General features: G+C 57.0%; 1 protein-coding gene across 4 annotated transcripts; it reads left to right on the top strand.

The window, feature by feature from the left end:
• The first annotated feature begins 234 nt into the window (after positions 1-234).
• On the top strand, positions 235-11,683 carry TBC1D20 (TBC1 domain family member 20). 4 transcript variants are annotated; one of them, XM_071573051.1, is made up of 8 exons: positions 235-382; positions 3,191-3,376; positions 4,816-4,896; positions 6,356-6,542; positions 7,321-7,422; positions 8,284-8,425; positions 9,078-9,262; positions 9,383-11,683. In XM_071573051.1, the coding sequence occupies exons 1-8, from the start codon at positions 340-342 to the stop codon at positions 9,654-9,656; spliced, it is 1,200 nt and encodes a 399-aa protein (XP_071429152.1). In that variant the 5' UTR covers positions 235-339; the 3' UTR covers positions 9,657-11,683. The 4 variants fall into 4 exon arrangements, with proteins under 4 accessions (XP_071429152.1, XP_071429151.1, XP_071429149.1 ...); XM_071573050.1 differs by having other exon boundaries at positions 4,813-4,896; XM_071573048.1 differs by lacking the exon at positions 235-382 and adding an exon at positions 1,264-2,448 and having other exon boundaries at positions 4,813-4,896.
• The last annotated feature ends 313 nt before the right edge of the window (positions 11,684-11,996 follow it).

The raw sequence follows: 11,996 nt of genomic DNA, 5'->3' as shown, positions 1-11,996 counted from the left end.
CCCGGGTGCCGCAGCACTGTGGCTGTGTTACCCACCCCGGACAGCGCTGGGACTAATCCGTGCCGCGCATATTTGTGGGGTTTTTTTAGTTTGTTTCTTAGTTTTGGGGTTTGTCTCCAACGACCCGCGGGGGCGGCACGTGCTGCCCGCGCTCTTCCGCCTGCGCATGCGCGGCCTCGCACCCCGCCCGCGCGGCCCCGCCTGGAGGCGCCGCGCCTGCGCAGTGCGGCCCCGTGACGTGCGGCCCGCGCGCCGGCGGGCAGGGGGCGGGGGGAGCGCGGAGCCCCGGCCCGGCCCGGCCCCGTGTGCGGCCCGGAATGCGCCGCAGCGCCCGGCGACATGGCCCGGCAGAGCCCGCCGCGCAACGGCGAGGGCGGACACGGTACGGACTGGGCCCGGCGGGCGGGCGGGGGGCGGCGGTTCCACCGAGGGGCGGGGGCTGGAGCGGCCCCTGCCGGAGCGCCGGCGCCCCCTGGCGGCGGGGCGGGACCGGCGCTGGCGCTGCGCTCGGAGTGGGGACCGGGGAACCGGCAGTGTCCGGGGGAGCGGCGGGGACCGGGATACCGGCTGGGATCGGGGAACCGGCAGTGTCCGGGGGAGCGGCGGGGACCGGGGAACCGGCAGCGTTCCCCTATGGGAGCGGCGGGGACCGGGATACCGGCTGGGACCGGGATACCGGCAGTGTCCCCCCGGGGAACCGGCTGGGACCGGGATACCGGCTGGGACCGGGGAACCGGCAGTGTCCGGGGGAGCTACGGGGACCGGGGAACCGGCAGCGTTCCCCTATGGGAGCGGCGGGGACCGGGATACCGGCAGTGTCCCCCCGGGGGACCGGGATACCGGCAGTGTCTGCGGGAACGGCGGGGACCGGGATACCGGCAGTGTCCGGGAAACCGGTGGTGTCCCCCCGGGGGAGTGGCAGTATCCGGGGCAGCGGCGGTGTCCCCCTGGGATACCGGCAGTGTCCGGAGGAGCGGCGGTGTCCCGGGGGAGTGGCGGTGTCCCGGGGAACCGGCAGGACCGGCGGGGGACCGGGATACCGGCAGTGTCCCCCCCCGGGAGAGCGGCGGCACCGGCGGTGTCCCGGGGAACCGGCAGTGTCTGGGGAACCCGCAGTGTCCCGGGGGAGCGGCGGTGTCCCCCCGTGGTACCGGCAGGGCTGGGTGGCTCGGGTGGATGGCCGGGCTGGCGCTGCCTGAGCCCAGCCGGGTCTGTCTCCGGGCGCTGCCGGCGGGTACCGGGGGCTCTGCGGCAGCGGCGGGGCTGGCGGGGCCGTGTGCCGGTGCCCGGTGTCTGCAGCGCTGCCCCCCGCGCTGCCTTTGGCTGCAGCAGCACCGACAGACCCACCCGCGTTGGAGACCGGCCAGTCCGAGCTTCGGGGCAGTGAAGCCCCCGCACCCCCAGCTGGGGTTGTGTCTCTCCCTCCCAGTGTGAACCTGCGAGTTAAGGTCTTGTGGCTGCAGAAAACATCTTTTGAAATACGCTGATTTCTGTCATACTTGCAGCTGTTCTGCCTTTGAAAAGTGTCAATGTTGGGGTATTTATCAGCGAGTCTTAGAGGAGCCCGCATGATGTGCCCCTTCTTTCCCACTACTCCACAAGTTCTTTGTGTGTGAACAGGAGTTTTTTTCTCCCACGGGCTTTGTCTCCTCCTTCCCGAGGCATCGGAATGTGACAGCCCAGTGTGTGCGTGTGGCAGGGAACTGGCTGGGAATAGGGAACCGGCCGAGCCGAGCTGGCTTCTGTTGTGCAAATAACTCCGCTTGCACAAGGGGCGGGGAAGGAAATAAAAGGAACTGTAGTTGCTGGGTGAGCGATAGGAGACTCGGTGTTACCAGGAACTTGGAACTCGGAGGGAGGTGGAGCTCTGTCGTGGGCTGTTACAGCTTGTTTTGATCCAAGAAGTGTTTAAAAAAGGGTCTTTGAGAAGGAACAGCATCCACTGCTCGACCTACTTATCGTCCGTGTGTATGGGCAGCCTGGCGAGCCGCCGGCTCCCTCCGGAGCCCGCGGAGAGCGGCACTTCCAGCCGGGATCGCGCAGGGAGAGGGGCCGGGGCAGTGCCGGGTGCCACGTGGGCAGAGGAGCCATCGCCGGGAGGGAGCGGCCTTGGGAAACAGCTGTTTCTCCATCGGAATCCTTTTAATTCCTCCCACCCCAAGTGCTCTTTGGACACGTCCCTTACCAAACGAATCGCGTTTGGATCTTAAGAATCATTGCATCTGTGGGAAAAGCCTTTCGGGAAAGGCAGCGTTTGTGGCTTCATCCTGTGCTCCAGCCCCGCAGCTGCTCAGCAAAGCCTCCTTGCTGGGAACTCCTCCGGCGTGCGATATCAGGTGGCTCTGGGCCCCCTCCCTCCTTCCTCACATGAGGCAGCGGTGATAAATTCCACCATGTGGTGTGAAATAGTGTCCCTCCTCCGCTCCCTGGGCAGCGCTTTCCTGTCCTGTAAGTGTGTCTATCCCGAGCACCGTGTGCTTTGTGTGCTACCCCCTTCCCCCTCCCTGCCCCGAGATTCCATGCCCCTCAAAACGGTGGGAATTGTTTCCTCCTGGCTAAGCTGTGTGCACAGGTAGCTGGGCAGAGTTGTGTTTGTTGAAAGTCAACATGCTCGTGACCGTTAACTCTGGTATATCAGTGTCCCTTCTTGTGTCTGTTGCTGTCAGTGGAAATGCTCAGGCTACACCCAGGAGTCAGCAGGAACACAGTTTTGGGAGCACTTTGCTAATCTTTCTAAGCCCTGGTCTTAGGAAACACTTGTCATCTGAGGGGGCAGCTGCTTTGGAAAGCAAACAGTTGCAGGATGTCTTTGCAGAGCTGTTGTGGTCCTGTCTGGAGCCGTGATCCACTGGGGAGGGTGGGAGCCATAAGGGTGTTTGGGCAGTGGTGGTGGCTCCCGTGTCAGGGGGAGCAGCGTGTCCCTCCCACAGTGGGACCCCCGGGGTTGAGAGTTGAGCAGGGAAGTGCCCTGCGAGCTGTGAGGTGCCCCCAGTGCTGAGCCTGCAGAGATGGGGACACTCAGCTGGAGGGTCATCACTGGGGTCATCCCTGCCCCAGCAGGACATGTGACAATGACAGCTGTCCTGTGTCATCTCCCTTGTGTGTGTGACATCACTGTGAGTGGCTGCTGCTCTCCTGCGCCTTGCACAGGCATTGCCTGTCCCTTCACATCTCTGTGACCTTCCTGCAGACTTCGATGCTAAGAAGAAAAGGAAAGTGGCAGAGATTTACCGGGCCCTGAACAGCGACCCCATCGACGTGGCGGCGCTGAGGCGCATGGCGATCAGCGAGGGGGGGCTCCTCACCGACGAGATCCGCTGCAAAGTGTGGCCAAAGCTGCTCAGCGTCAACACAGACGACCTGCCCCCTCTCCCAGGTACGGAACACCCTGGGGTGCTTGGGAAGAACGGCCCAGTGACCTTTGTCACTAGAGGAAGGACTTGCTTTCTGACCTGCCTTCTCCCTGTGTGTGCTGGTGTGTTTCCCAGTGAGCTCATGGGAAAAGGGCCCTCACTGCAGCATGAACAAAGTGTTGTATGTAAACAGCAGGCTTGGAAATATATGACTTCCTATAACCAACATTTGTTGTTACCTTTGGTGACAACAGTGGAAATCAGTTCACTGTGGATGTGGTCAGCATGACCCTGAGCATTAGCTGGTGTGTGTGAGTTCACCTGCAGCAGAAAAATCAGACTTACTTTCATAGAATCACAGAATGGATTGAGTGGAAAAGGCCTCCCAGATCATCAAGTCCAACCCCTGGTCCAACTCCAGTCCCTTTACCAGATCATGGCACTCAGTGCCACGGCCAATCTCCGTTTAAAAACCTCCAGGGATGGGGAATCCACCCCCTCTCTGGGCAGCCCATTCCAATCCCTGAGCACTCTCTCTGCAAAGAATTTTTTTCTGATCTCCAACTTCAATTTCCCCTGGCAGAGCTTGAGCCCATCGTGCCCCCTTGTCCTATTGCTGAGTGCCTGGGAGAAGAGACCAACCCCACCTGGCTCTAATACTTTGTGTTGCTCCCATGGAGAGGTGGCTGAGCTTGGCCAAAATCCTCCCGAGGTGTCTCTCCCAGGAAGCAGTTTGTTGTGTAAAGCACATGTGGTGTTTGCTCTGAGCAGATGCAGGGAAAATGACCTTCCCAATGAAATACCCACGTGGTTTTTAAACCTTAGCAATGCAGGAGCTCCTGTAGCTTTTACAGTTGCTGCCCCCAGGACAGATTTTGTTCTTGTTCCTGCATCTGTGGGTGGTTAGAAGTGTACCTTCATCTCAGCCAAGAGCCAGGTGACATTAGGGGTGATGTGAGGTGACCAGAGCTGCTGGAAGACAACATTTAACTTCACATGATTGCAAAGCATTTGCTGGCTCACTGAACTTTTCTGTTATAACTGTCTTATCTACCCCTGGGTGGGGTTTTCTTCTGAATTGTCTCTATTTAACAAATTATTCTTTGTGGTTTCCACAGCGCATTTCCCGTCCTGCTGCTGAGTATGCTTTGAATTGCACAGCAAAACTGTGGAGCAGAGATGTTCCCAGGAATGCTGGGAGTGCTGTCAGTTTAAGCATTTTAACGTGTGTTGCTTAAAGAAATAATTGTCTCGTTTGCTCCTGGTGTCAGAGTGTGTGGCAGTGCAAGCAGGGACGGGGCTGGTGTGTGACATGGAAAAGGGGACGTGCAGTGTGTTGGGGGAAGTGTGTGCAGCCCCATCCTCCTACTTCAGCAGGGATCCTCCTGGATCCCTCACCCCCCTCTCTTCCCAGGTCCTTTGCACTGCTCAGTGTTAATCCTATTCCTGTTGTTCTCAGCAGGGAAGGAGCTGCGAGAGGACAATAAGGATTACCAGCAAGTGCTCCTGGACGTGCGGCGATCCCTGCGCCGCTTCCCGCCAGGTGAGGGGGGATTCTGCTCTCCCCACTCTGTGGGGGCAAGGTCAGTGCTGTGGGGCTCCTCCTGGCTCAGGCTTCCCTGGGAGGCTGCAGAGGGTGATGCTCCATTGCTCCTAAAGCCTGACTTCTAGGAAGTCTTTCCCTTGTGAGCTCACAGCAGCTGCTTCTTGCAGTGGGGCCCTTCTGCAGCCGTCAGTTCCCTTCAGCTGCCTCTGCACAGATGGGTTTTGATGTGGCTTTTCCAGTGTTCTGCTTCCCCTGCCCTGCTGAGCCCCTCTGCCAACGAGCTGCTACTGTTGGACAGTTGCAGCACAGAGAGGCCAGATCCTGTGTGGATCCTGCATGGGTCCTGTCCCCTCACCAGCTGAAATTAGGACAGATGGAGAGCTTGAGAAACATGCAGTTTGCTTCAGTTTATTTTGTCCATGGTCTAGCTCCAGGGCAGGGAAGGCAGATTTGTTATTGCTTAGAACAATTCCTGGTGTAAAACAGTCTGAAAATCAGGTTCTTGCACCAAATTTAATAGAACATTTAGAAGCAAAATGGTTGTGCAGTTGTTTAGTCCTGATGGGAGGTTGGTCCCTTTCTGTGTTAGTTATAAAACATTGAATCCAGCACCTTTCTGTGCAGAGCAGTCATTATTTCTGGCCAGAATCTGCTTCCCCCTTCTGCCTCTCTTATTTTGTGTAAGCAGTTGATTCACTGTGAATCTCTGTGAGTGTGGATGCTGCATGCAGGCCTGACTCCTGAAGGCTCTGCTCCTACAGGTTTTTTTGCCCTTGAATGGCAGCCTCCTGCCTATTTTTAGCCACATCAGTGAAGCAGAGGAAAAGGAGAACTTTGTCATTGCAGGATCTCCACTGGGACTCTCTGCTTGGCCTTTGGGCATTGTATCTGTTGACATGGACTGTCAGAAGTTGGCTGCAGCTGTGCAGGGCAGGAACAATGTTTTTCCCTGTGACATCCTGTCCCCAAACACATGTTCTTAGCAGGGGGCCGGTAGAAAGTTGTGCCGGTGGAGGCCTCGCAGTCTGATGCAGTTGGCACAGTTTCTGTGAAAATGGGTCCTGTTGAATCTTCTTCTAGAACTCCTGGGAATCAAAAATCATTAAAATATCCTGAGCAGTGCTGGATGAGCAGCACAATTTACTCTGTACAGATATCAGTAAAATCTGCTTCTGTGCTCCACGTCAGCTTCTTTGCATACAGGGGCTTTGCAGCTCTGAAGATTAAACACCTTAACACTGGGCTGGCTTCCCCTGGGCCAGCAAGGTTTTGGGAGGCAGGATTAGAGCTTTGGATGTTTTTGTCTGCCAGTTTTACTGCCCTCTCTGTGCAACACATCCCTCAGGATCAGGTGGGTTGGTAAATGCACAGGTGCTCTCCTTGCCCGGCGCAGCCACCCTTGTTCCCACAGCAGGCACTGGTAGGTGGCACAGCTGTCCCCTCTCTGTCCCCACAGGGATGCCAGATGAGCAGAGGGAAGGATTGCAGGAGGAGCTCATCGATATCATCCTCCACGTCCTGAAGCGCAACCCCCAGCTGCACTACTACCAGGGTTACCATGACATCGTGGTCACCTTCCTGCTGGTGGTGGGGGACAGGCTGGCCACGGCACTGGTGGAAAAGCTCTCAACGCATCATCTCAGGTACTCAGTGAGAGGAGAGGAGCCACCTGTGTGTCCCCAGGCTGTGGGGACACTGCAGGTGGAGCTGGCCTGGAAGGGGAGCTGGGAAGGCAGAGCCTTGGGTTAAAGCAGCTTCTTGTCATGCCTGTACCCAGAGGGGTGCTGGGAGAGCAGCCTGACCACACCACAGCACTTGGCTTTGCAGGGAGCTGTGCCCTGGGGAAGGGATAATTGAAGGCTGTCAGTTAATTTGTAGCATCTCTTGGAGTTGGAAAAGCCAAGGCACATGCATTATTCATGGAGTTCTGTGACTGTCAGGGCCTCTCCAGGCCCTGCGGGCTGTGCCTCCCACTGGTCCTTGCACAGCCCTGGGCAGTGTGGGCTGTGTCACCTCTGTCCTGTACCCCACATCAAGTGTCTCTGCTGTTTATGCACTGATGAGAGCAAGCTTCCAGCTGAGAGGAGTGTGGTTTGGAGGGATTCTCCTTCTTCTCCCAGGCATGGAGTCTGGTTTTGGGTGCTGGAAAGGCTTTGCAGTTCGTGTGTGTACTGCAGCAGAGTAAGAATTGTCAGCTGACAGCAGTGTGATGGTCAAGGTTCTCTGTGCAAGTCAGCCCTGTGTGTCCCAGAAAAGCAGGAAGGAGGCTGTCCCAAAGAGACAGGATTCCTTGGGGCCGTGGGCCACCTTGCCAGCAAGGCTGTTTATTGCTCATACGTTTATTTACCTTCTGCTGCCTCCCTGGAGGGAGAGCTCCCTGACGTGGTTGCTTGACAAAGCTCATTTTAAATCTTTCCACAGGGATTTTATGGACCCAACGATGGATAATACCAAGCACATTTTAAATTACCTGATGCCCATCATAGACCAGGTGAACCCTGAGGTGCATGACTTCATGCAGAGGTATGCAATGTTCCCTCAGAGCCTCCTGGCTCTCCCCTGCCAGTTTTGGGTGTCTGTTCACGGGACTGTCTGTGCCAGCACATCTCCAGCACCACAGTGGCTTCCTCAGGGAGTCAACAGCTGTCCCACAGCTGATGGTGACACTCCACAGCCATGTGGCACTTCATTTTCAAGCAGACACAAACCTGTGCTGCCTGTTTGGAGGGGTTTTACGTGGTGCCATCTTCACCCCACTGGTCTGCAGTCCGTATTGGAAAGGCTGAGGAGTTTGGGGAGAGTGTTGTACAAAGTGCCACAACCACTTCACATGCCCACTTGTGTGGCTGGTGGGACCTTGGTGTACTTTGCTACTTTTGGAGATAATTCCCAGGTTTTCCATTAGAGTCACCCAAGTGTGGTCTGGGCAGAACAAAGCAGAAGCAGGAAGGTGAGTGGGAAGTCAGTCCAGAGCCCTTTTTGGACGGATGTCCCTGTTATGTTTCACAGCCAGGATGTCTTTGACTACCCAGCCTGATTACAAAGTCCCAGAATTAATAAGCCCTTAGGGTGGAAAGGAACCCAAAAGCTGGCTGTGCTGCAGGTGCCCTCAGGCCAGCAAGCCAGACAGTGCTGTGATAAATCACACATTCAGGGTCCCCTGAAAACAGCCTGTGGCCTCTGCTGTGGCCCCCCCTGGATGTAACAGGTCATGGCAACACTTTGCCTGGGGCTTGTGTCAGAGGTGCAGCTCTGGGCTGAGCTCAGTGCTCTGCTGACAACCAGCTCCATGTCCCCTCCCAGACACGGTGCTGTGGCTCAGGGGTGACCCGGGAGCTTTTCATCCCTGTTTCCAGGCTGACCTGAGGCCCTTTGTCCCTGCAGTGCGGAGGTGGGAACCATCTTTGCTCTCAGCTGGCTGATCACCTGGTTTGGCCACGTTTTGTCCGACTTCCGGCACGTCGTGCGATTATATGACTTTTTCCTGGCTTGCCACCCACTGATGCCCATTTACTTTGCTGCTGTGGTAGGTATTGTTGGAATGGTCAGGGATTAACTCTGCCATTCTGAGGTGGTGGGAGTTTGGGGCTGCAGAGGGGGCCTGGCAAACCCAGTGCTGGTGCTGTCCCCAGGCCGCACCCTGCCAGTGATGTCCTTGGTGATGGCAAAAGGCAGGTGGGATCCAGGGGAACTTGGAGCAGCCTGGAGATGTCCAGATGTACAGACTGTGCCAATTCAGTGCCGTGGAGCCAGGGTGGCAGTGTTTTAATTTGCTTTCATGTGCTGGTCCTGCTTCTGGGCACATGCTGAGGGTGCCTGGCTGGCTGGGGACATCCCTGCACTGTGGCCATCTTGTCATCCTCCTGTGGGGGATCCAAACAAATCTCTGTTTGAGGGCAGGTCGTGGAGTGAAGCCCTGCTGAGGTTCTGCCTGAGCTCTGACCTGCCAGTAGCAGGTTCTGCTCTGTAGCAGACCTACCTACCCTGAAAAAGGCTTTCCATGGCCTCAGAATCTCAGGAAGGGTTTGGCATTTCTCTTCCCAGGCAGTGAATGCTTCACTGCAGCGTGTCCTCTTGAAGAAGGTCTGGAAGTGAAATGCTTTTCTCTTTTGGCTCTGAAACAGCCTGTGCCAAGGAGTTGTCCCCATTTCCTCATGTGTCCTCACTCCTCTCTGCAGATCGTGCTGCACAGGCAGCAGGAAGTTCTGGAGTGCGAGTGTGACATGGCCTCTGTCCACCACCTCCTGTCCCAGATCCCACAGGACCTTCCTTACGAGTCTCTGATCAGCAAAGCTGGGGACCTTTTTGTCCAGTTCCCACCATCTGAACTCGCCAAGGAGGCAGCTCAGCAGCAGGCAGAACGGTGAGTGCCAGGCAGCCCACGTGTTCCCAACATCCCCTTGCCACATATTGCTTCCTCATGGAGATCCTCCTCCCTGGCCAGAGGTGGGGGACACTCCTTGACCTGTTCCTTCTCTTGCAGAACTGCGGCTTCCACTTTTAAGGACTTTGAGTTGGCCTCAGTGCAGCAGAGACCAGACACTGTGTTGCGGCAGCGGTTCCGGGAGCGGCCCCGGGGGGAGGAGCGGCTCCGAGGGGAGGAGCGGACAAAGTCCATCTTGACAAAGCCGCGGACCAACCGCTTTGTCAAGCTGGCAGTGATGGGGCTGACGGTGGCACTGGGAGCAGCTGCCCTGGCCGTGGTGAAGAGTGCACTGGAGTGGGCACCCAAGTTTGAACTGCAGATTTTCCCCTGAAGCCAGAGGAAGGGCCTTCCCTGTCACTGCATCCTTTCCTGGAGGGAAGGGCTGATGTTTGATGAAGGACATGTCTGGAAGTGACCTGTCTGAAGATTATTTTTTATTCTTGCTGCGTCCAGTGACGCTTTTGGCCTTTGTGACAGCAACTGAGGGAACCAGCCCAGCAGGACAGTTCCCCACACCGTGCTCACCTTGTTCCCCTCTTCCCATGCAGGGGGGAGCAGACAGGCTCTGCTGCCATCCCGTGAGGAACTGGAGGTCTGGGCAGTCTGGCTGTTCAGGCTGTGCTCAGGTGACTGTACAAAGGGAGAGTCATGTGTGGGCTGTGCCGAAATGACCCTGCATTCTCCACTGGGGAAAATTGGTGGGAGTGAGAGCAGATCCTCGCCTGGAAGAGAGTCCCAGCAGGGTTTGTCCTGGGTGTGTTTGTGTGTGGGGTGATGGGCTGTTGCACTGCTGATGAACAGGGCAGCCCTTTGGCTCCTCATTGCTCCACTGTACTCTGCAATCTGCCTTCAGCTTTGCTGGTGCTCCAGCCTTTCCCTGTCCTGTAGGCACCCTCTGAGTAGAGCCAAACCTTTCACACACCCCCATCAGCACCATGCCATGAGCTTCCCCCACTGTGTAACACTCCCTGGCTCTTTTTGCTTTCTCATCTTTGCAGCCTAATCTGTTTCTGGGAGAGGAGGGCAGGAAACAGGAGCAGACCTTAGCTCACCTCAGCTCAGGTCTCTGGTGCTGCCTCTCCTGCACTGGCAGTATCGTGATCATACATGGGGTCAGTGAGGTGAGACATGAGTGTGCTCGCCCTGCCAGAGCTGTGTGTTGTCTTATGCCAGGTCACATCACCACAAGTGAGTCTTAGTTGTACTGTGGACACGCATTGCAGACTTTTTTAACAGCTCTAGAGGTGGGCACTAACATGGAGAAAGGCTTTTTCCACCTTGGGAAATACTTTGCAAAGGACGGAAGCCATTGCAGTAGGAAATGTCTCATGAACCTCCCCCACAAGCTGATCAGGCTTCAGCATCACAGCCCCATTGGCAGTCCCAGCACTCCCTGCCCTCCAAGCTAAGCAGCAAATCCTTCTAGACAACTCGGTGTCCCTCTGAGACAAAGCCAATAGACACTATGCCTCTACCTCTCCCCAAGCTGCTAAACCTCCCTCAAGTGTCCTTACCCCTCACAGCTCCCTCCCACTTCCCCATCATTGCTCTGTTGTGCCCAAAACCATCTGTGCCATGCCCAGGGCACACCTGAAAAGAAGGTGTTAAAGAGTTAAGGATTTTGAGATAGACAAGAAAACTCATACCCTGCAAAACTCAGCACCCTCTGTTCCATCCCACTGCCTGTTGGTCCATAACTGCCCCGGGTGTGTTCTGGTTTGCCCTGTGGGCCCTCGCTCACGGAGGGGCTGTGCCTTTCTGGCCAGAGGGCAGGTGGGCAGTTGTCATTCCTGGCTTGTGTTCCCATGAGGCTCAGAGCAGGAGTTCTCTTGCAGAACTTGCAGTTCTCTGCTGGTGAAATCTGGAGTGTGTGAATCTGCCCTTGTCCAGGCAGGGCAGCAAGACCTGTTCCCTCTCCTTGCAGGTGCCAGTGCCCATGGAGAGAGCCAGGGCTGCTCATGGGGCTCCTCCCGGTGTGGCTGAAGGCAGAGCCCATTCCTGGCGCCTCAGCACCCCCAGAGCACCAGGGCAGGATGGAGGGCTGGGTCACTTGGCACTTTAGAAACCAGTGGTGCAGGAGAGTGTGGTGACCTAGGGGTGCTGTCAGAGGGCCAGGACCCCTCTGTGCACACCCCAAAGGAGGGCATGGCTGGACCCTCCAGGGGGAGCCCCTGCAGCCCCTCCACTCCCTGGCCATGATGCACTTTAGTTCTTGTGTTATCCCTGGGGGAGGAAGAGTCTGGGAGGAGGCGGTTGCTGCGGGTGCTTCAGTGAACTCTGTACAAAGACTTACACACCCCCTGTAAATGCAGATTTCTACAAACCTTGAAACTGTAAAATAAACAGTTACTAAACACACTTCCTGCCCTCCCCCAGGCCAGGGCTGCCAGATCCACTCTCATGGCACCCTGTGGCCCAGAGCTGGCACCTTCCCCGTGGCAGCCAGGCCAGCTCTGCGTGGCCTCACACCCGGCAGCACCGTGGGAAGAGGAGCAGGAGAGGAGCCAAAGGGCGTGTTTGTGCCCCGGTCACTGTTGTTCCATCCGCCCATCTCTGGGCCATTGCCAGGCCTTGTGTGTGCCACCGGCTCTCCAGGGTGTCCCCCCACCGTCAGCAGCGTGGGGCTGTAAATAACTTGACCCCCTGGCCCTCCTGCACCCCGGGCATGGTG

The sequence above is a fragment of the Pithys albifrons genome, chromosome 18 (assembly GCF_047495875.1).
Source record: "Pithys albifrons albifrons isolate INPA30051 chromosome 18, PitAlb_v1, whole genome shotgun sequence".
NCBI classification, from domain to species: domain Eukaryota; kingdom Metazoa; phylum Chordata; class Aves; order Passeriformes; family Thamnophilidae; genus Pithys; species Pithys albifrons.
Note: the sequence above shows the minus strand (reverse complement) of the source record. Positions and strands in the feature narration are given on the sequence as shown.

Bases quoted from the DNA above. Each gene is read 5' to 3' on its own strand.
- TBC1D20 (XM_071573048.1), top strand. From the start codon at position 2,394: ATGTGGTGTGAAATAGTGTCCCTCCTCCGCTCCCTGGGCAGCGCTTTC. The intron at 7,423-8,283 runs GTATGCAATGTT...TTGTCCCTGCAG, and splicing joins GTGCATGACTTCATGCAGAG to TGCGGAGGTGGGAACCATCT. The intron at 8,426-9,077 runs GTAGGTATTGTT...TCCTCTCTGCAG, and splicing joins CCATTTACTTTGCTGCTGTG to ATCGTGCTGCACAGGCAGCA.